Source organism: Meleagris gallopavo, chromosome 3 (genome assembly GCF_000146605.3).
Source record: "Meleagris gallopavo isolate NT-WF06-2002-E0010 breed Aviagen turkey brand Nicholas breeding stock chromosome 3, Turkey_5.1, whole genome shotgun sequence".
In the NCBI taxonomy this organism is placed as follows: domain Eukaryota; kingdom Metazoa; phylum Chordata; class Aves; order Galliformes; family Phasianidae; genus Meleagris; species Meleagris gallopavo.
In genome coordinates, this window is record NC_015013.2 from 18,573,892 (window position 1) to 18,581,011 (window position 7,120).

The window sequence follows — 7,120 nt, forward strand, 5'->3', positions numbered from 1 at the left end:
AAATTATGGGGGAATGTATGTGATACTGCCTGAGATACACTACGATTTTATTGTGTAAATCACAGATGTCTGACCTTTTAGCTTGCCTGGGCCTCACTGAGTGAAGAGGAATTGTCATGGGCCATATACTTGTTGGTATTTCCAAAAGTAATGCCTCCTATTTGTTTCCATGGAAACTACAGCAGATACGAGTACAGTAACACTTTGATAAGAGCAAATTCTCAGCTACAAAACATCATTTTGCAACAAATCCCCACCCTCAGCTCTGCATTTTTGTCAGCAATGAATAGGAGCCTACATGCCATGCCTATAAAAGCCTGCAACAGTGGAGATGACCCTAAAAGGTGAGAAGGACCCCGTAAGTGAAAGTAAAAAGGCAAAAAGGCTTCACAGTGACTGAGAATAAGGGGGGTGAAGGGGGATAGTTAGAACTAGTTTATAGAAGTAAAAATGTAGAGCTTGTTAGAAAATAAGGGATGGCAGACACTGGGTCTGGGATAGTGAGGGGGATAAAGGCCATAAAGATAAGAGTTTGAGAATAGCCCGAGGACATTTGGCAGGGAGGTGATTAGATGTTCACAGGGCAAGAAGAAAAGAGTTTGGGGGGATGCCCCACTGAAAGGTCAGAAGTTTACAGGGAGAAAGGTCAGAAGCCTTCGCAAGGAAGACGACAAATCTTCATCCCATGACCCACTGTGCACGCAAGAGGGAAGGGTCTGCATGCTAACGAACTCTCAGGGGTGTAATGAATACGTATCCAAATTCTGGGAAAACTATTGATTATGTTTTAGTTTGGCCTATATCTGTAGCATGATTTTTTCTGACGGTGTGCAAGTTAGGAGAAGCGATCCCCCTTGCACTCTGTGTCTGCGCAGCACTGATTAAAACATACCTGCTTTATAACTACTTTGTGGTTATAGGGTTTGATTCCTCAGTCAACCCGCTGTTGCTGTTGCCACTGCTGAAACGTACCACCCACTGTCTCAGTGTGCTCACATCCACAGTTTGTCCTCCATCAATATTCGAGCAAGCGTTGATGAATGTCAACGGGTGCAATTTTTCCACACAGAGGAATTCAGTGACACATCTTTGCTTCATACACACTTCTGTGTCAGATGCCATTTTGTCAGACTGCCCCCCTGCTGCCATCTGTCACATGGCAAAAACATGTAATGGGATATCCGTGGGAAGATTCAGTTTTTTGCTATTCGCAGGACTGTGTTCAGCCACTGTATCCAAATGCAAAAATAATTTCCACTGAATCAGCACTGCGCTGTTCACTCTCGTCCTGTTTCCAGCCTAGATAGAGTTTATAGTGCACTAATGTTTGATTGTTGCTGAGTGATGTGTGCGCACCAGCTGCCAGCATGATGGCAGGGAGTGGGTCACATTGCAAGCTATGCTGAGCCGTGTGCAGCCTGCACGCCACAGGTTGGACATGCCTGTATAAGGCTACATTGGAGGAAGCATTGTGTTCTCAGTGTCCTCAGCACTATCTCTATATTTTACCCTGTACCCTGATATTAGTACCTACTAAAATGTATAAAAAAGTTTTAGGATGGAGACAAAACAGTGGAGCTCCTCTGTTCCTGTATAATTCCCTAAACATTTGATTACTTAGACTTCCTCATTGCTACTTCATAGCTCATGCATCTCTTTCAGTCCAGTGTCAGAATTTCAAATTAAGAGGTGAAGTTATGCTATACAAAACAATCCATGTTGAAGTGCAGTATCATTCTCGTGGAAGAGGATATTTCCATTTCCTGTGAGGATGAGCTAACCAATAGGCTGAGGACTGAGAGAGCTAACATAATCTCTTCTCCCTTAAAGGAAAACTGCACCTCCACTTCATAAGAAGATGAAGACACCCTCAATAACAATTGTGCTGAAGAACACTTAGCTTGCAGATCTTGACCTGGTTTTCACACAAGCCAGTGCTTACAATGCCCAGACATGGTCGGAGTGAGACATGCCCAGAAATATGCCTGTAAGGTCTAGTGAGTTAAAATCAGATCAGATTAGTATGGAACTGCTATGCCTCCAGTATTAAGCCCTTGGAGTGCAGCTCTGCACATTTTTGTCAACGTCTCACCTTAACAGCTTAAACTCACTGTGAAATTCACCTTCATTCCAGAGAAAACATACACACACACACACACACACACACACACACACAAACGCAAAGAAAAGTTCCTATGACAGAAGATACCTGATTCTGTTTCCTCATTTATGCTGAAAACAGAAGTTGGATTGCAAAATCTCACAGCTAATTAACTTTTTATCTATATAAATCTTTACAGATTCCCAGCTGCTCTGCTTTTATTTATTTCTTTATTTATTATAGATATATAAGGTGATGTATTTTACTGCTTTCATATTGCAAATAGTCTGTATGACCTTTTTTAAAAAAATCAAATGTTATTGGTTTTTTTTAAACCATGTTATTTTCTCTTTGTTTTGAGCACCTTTGTACTCATTTTAGATAATATCTCTTTGAAATATGCAGAATCAACTGAGCGATTATGTCATTCTTCGGTATTAATTTGAATTCATTTAAGGTAGCAATACTACTTCAAATTCTTGAAAGCTTTTTGCATGCCCAAAATGCTTTCTTGTGCTGTCAAAAAGAAAACAAAAGAACCCCTTCTCTCCCCAACCCCTCTCAAAAAATGAGACAGTTGAACAGATGGAAGTTTGAAGTGGGTTGTTGGTTTTTTTTTCACCTAGGTGAATATATCTCAGATCACTTCCTTGAGGTGGTTTGTTGCACAGCTATATGACTGCATGTGCCTGCAGTTATGGGTGGAGAAATAAGCACCCAGGAATGAGGAAGTGGTGGGATGTCTCTCTGATGCTTGAGATGGCTTATGTCATATTAAACTGGTTCTGAAATTGCAGTGTAAACTGCTCCATTTAAATGTTATAGCCAACACCTACTCCTACAGTTTGTCAGAATCTACAACAGCAAAAAAAACAAGGAAAGGAATTCAGCTACACAAACACAGTTGTCACTAAAACGATCCCACCGTAATCCTCCATTATTTATTTTTGAATTGAATTTGGTCAAAAGACACACAAACCTGAAGTTTAGCAAGCAATTGATCTCTTTTGTTGTCTAAGAATATCTGCAACTTTAATAAACCTTCTCATTTGACATGAGGGAACAATTTTAAACTAAAAGAGTGAGATTTAGATTAGATATTAGGAAGATATTTTTCATTGAGAGAGTGGTGAGGTGCTGGAACAGGCTGCCGAGAGAATGCCCCATCTCTGGAGATGTTCGAGACCAGGTTGGATGGGGATCTGGACAGCCTGATCTACTGCCTGATTTAGTGGCTGGAAATGCTGTTCATGGCAGAGGGGCTGGAACTAGATGATCTTTATGGTCCCTTCCAACCCAAAGCATTTTATGTTTCTATTATTCAAAATTAGAGCTTTTTTATTTTTATTTTTTTTCCTGCAGGTTACCTATGAAATTAGTTAATCCTTCCATTCATGATCATTTGGTTGTTAGCTCCTGCTCCGTGTTTTGGAGAGTCTAATAAGTATGTTTACAACCATAATATCTACTTAAGCATTCCTCTTAGTTAGACCCACTTTCTTGGCTTACAGCTGAATGTTGTAAGACACCTCTTTATAAAACTAAATAAGAAAGATAAAGTCCAACTCTCCATCAAAGAGGACACTGTAAATATGTAAAATATTGTAAATATGAATACATAAATTTAAACGTATATAACTGTTCTATTGTGTTGAATATAAATTCTTGGAACGTTCTTCTAAGATTTTCTATGTGCAGTGAGGTAGTCAGAATAAACCGAATGCTTTCTCTAATAAAATGTTTAGGGCAACTGAGAGCAGAAAGCATTTGCAAATATTTATTTGAGTGAGAATGAGTCACTTAGATAATATTTGAAATAATTTGTTTTAAATAAAGGAAAAAGATCACAGTAAAAGCAATCTTTAATCATACAATCTTCAAAATATTTAAGAAATGATATTTTTGTGAAAGGCTATGTCATTTGAAACCTTAATCTAGGCATATCTGTGTCCATCTTTGAACTTTTACAGGGTTCTTCTTCTGCTGATAAAAAGTGCAGTCATCCATTACTGGAAAAATACTACTTAATTGTGAGAAATGGAAACTACACGTAACAGTAAGTTTAAAATTTATCATAAAATGAGACATTCTACTGAAACTCGTTCATGCAATTCTGATTATTTTAAGTATAGAAGAGTCCATGCTTTGCATTCTTCATGTTCAAAGTAGGCCTCTACTAGTATACTAGGACATAGAAGCAGCCTTCTAAGGAGTACACTCATCTCATTCAGTACTGAAGAAGCTTTACTGAATACAGTCTATATAGATATTTCTTTCTGCCCACTACCTTTCCCCTTGGCTCCAAAAATTGTCTGTGTAACCAGACAGTGAAACTGAATAGAAGAGAATATGTAAAGAAGAAAAATTCACACAGAGAAACAATTATTCCAAGAATATGCAGTTCAAGAGAACGTGTCAGTTCATGGAGACAGTCTTCCAGGTCATTTCACCCAAAATAATTGTTCATGTGTACCAATATCACTTGGCAAAGTAAATCAAAGTTCATAACTGAAATTTGAGATGTTAGTTTTAAAGGCATATCTCTGATCCATAATTCTAGAGTAGATGCACACTAGATACTGTGAATGAGTATGTATCATGTAATGATCATGCACTGCTGAGTATTGCATTCACTATTGTGCATTCACTAAGGTCTCTGCCTGTAATCAGCTGGGCATCTCTTTGTACTTGGATTCATTGTTAGCTTCACAGTGTGTTAAAATAGTATATTATGAAAGATATATTTCCATGAATACTTTCTAGGTTCTTCCCCTCTGTCTGCAGTTATAGAAGCAATTGTTTGCGGTTGCTTGAATAGATATGATATTTCCCTATCAGTTCTTCACACAGAAGACTAGATCATGCTGTGTCCAGTCAGCATACCGTTGAGAAATCCTACAAAGATATGCATTCACCAGCTGGAAACACTGCATATGCCATGCCTTGAACTCACACTCCAGTAAGGGAAGATGATTTCAGCATGTTAAGAGTCTGTCACTCACAGTAATTCCTGAGTCACACAAACCACTTAACCTGTACAACACTTGTCAGGATTAATTGCTTACTCCAGCTGCTTTTGAAGAAAAAAAATCTGAAGTCAGTACTTCTTATACGCACCATTTTGCTGTAAAACTGGGAAAAACAAAACAAAGGAAAACAAAGCCAGCAACAACAAAACAAAGATTTATATTTTGGAATAGATTAAATTTATGCAATTATGTCAAGAAAGCATTGTGTGCAGTGATCTGGTAACTAAACCACTGGGAACTCCCTGACAACCCAGAACAAAAGCTGTGCCAAAATTCCCTCCCTGCCCTAAGAGCAAGACAGTACTGAAGTCAACATTCCTATCTCAGGCAAGTTCATAGACATTGGTAGGTACAAGCTGTATTTCCATTTTATGGACATGTCATAAATCAAGTTGGAATATAAATACCAGTGAGAAGAGACTGGTAGCTGATCTGAGTCATCAAACAGATGATTAGCAACAGCTGCATCTCCTGTTTTGAGTGTAATGTGCAGAAGGTGAAGGTGGAATTATGGAGGAAAGGAAAGAGTGACAAGCAACCTACCGCCTCAATTTTGTCTCTCCATTTATGTAGGCAAAATCTATGTTCAATCCTATAAAAATTGTCTCCACATTTACCTTGTTCATCCTTGGTTTACAATTAATTTCAGCCTGAGAATAATATAGACTTTAAGGCACACTTCCATAGAATATTTTGCACAGACATTAAGTTGTGTAAAAACATATTTTGGAGTTAATGGACTAAAATAGAATTGATACACCTAAAAAAGTATGCAATACTGTAATTTTTATATTCCAGTCAAAGTTTGCCTTTTTCCATAAAATCAGAGACAGAGTAATATGGTGGAATGGCAACAAATAATTATTAATCCCAGCATACCTTGTGAAAATGGACAGAGATTGGCGTAACTGTTATTGAGCTACAAAAGAGGGAAAGCAGCTACTTACACTACTTCCAAGCAAAGAGGCTTCGCAGAACATGGAGAGAGGGTGATGGGAGAGCAATGAAACTTAAAGGTCCAGGAAAGAGAGGAGACAGAATGACATGACAGCAGGAATGACTGGGATGGAGAAGGAAAACAGTGAAAAAATGACATGTTTAAAGCACATACTTAAAATAATAAATGTTTCACATTCCCTGACGATATGCAAGAAGTGTTTTGTTAGGTTAAATGGTATTTGCTAGAGAGGGACTAGGCAGTGCAGACTGAGAGACTGGCAGCAGAGGGCTGCTAACAAAGTTGCTGGAGGGTGTAGGGACACACCCGGGAGATCTGGAAATGGTCTCTGCCTTGTGGCACAGGAGAACGGAGGTTTATGTACTGCATTTTGCAGGAGCCACATGCAATTTGTATTTGTCTCTTTTATGGTACTATAAATTGGTTTCATTTAAGTATATATGCTAACACTAGGAAGTGACTCCAACTAGTAAATACACAGCATTTAGTCATGCAGTTTACCCATTAACAAAAAAAGTATAAATCTGATTTTAACACAAGGTTAGCAAAGTATGCTGAGATCAAGCAGATTCACTGCATTCTGTATTTGACAGATCCTTCTAAATGTCAGTTTACAAACACACCGCTTTTAACAGGAAATCTCTAGCTCTCCTTACAATAATTTTGCTCCTTTAAATTTCTTTTTCCTCTGAGGAAAGCACTGATCAGACTTGCTTCCACAGCCCTTCTCTAAGTTCTATCTTGGGATGCTGACAAATGCTGCTATGTGTAAAGAAAGGAAATGAGTGGTTGAGATTGCAAAAGGAGTAGGTAAGACACCAAGACAGATGTTTATTCATATCTCTACTGTCGTTATAGTACAATGGGGTGGGGACACTGCCCTTGGCACCAGGCAGGAACTTTTTGCTGCAAATTGGCTTATATTAACTTGGATGCTTAGGTTAGGCGATATGATGTCACCCTTTCATCTATAATGCCCATTTACCTTCTTCCCTTCCCTTCCCTTCCCTTCCCTTCCCTTCCCTTCCCTTC

The 7,120-nt window shown here is 38.7% G+C and overlaps 1 protein-coding gene across 1 annotated transcript in view; it reads left to right on the forward strand.

The window, feature by feature from the left end:
• The first annotated feature begins 303 nt into the window (after positions 1–303).
• Positions 304–7,120, forward strand: part of TMX3 (thioredoxin related transmembrane protein 3) — a 36,932-nt gene continuing 30,115 nt past the window's right edge. Inside the window, exon 1 of the mRNA XM_010708473.2 lies at positions 304–344. Within this exon, the coding sequence (XP_010706775.1) occupies positions 304–344 (41 nt within the window). The remainder of the gene's footprint in view (positions 345–7,120) is intronic.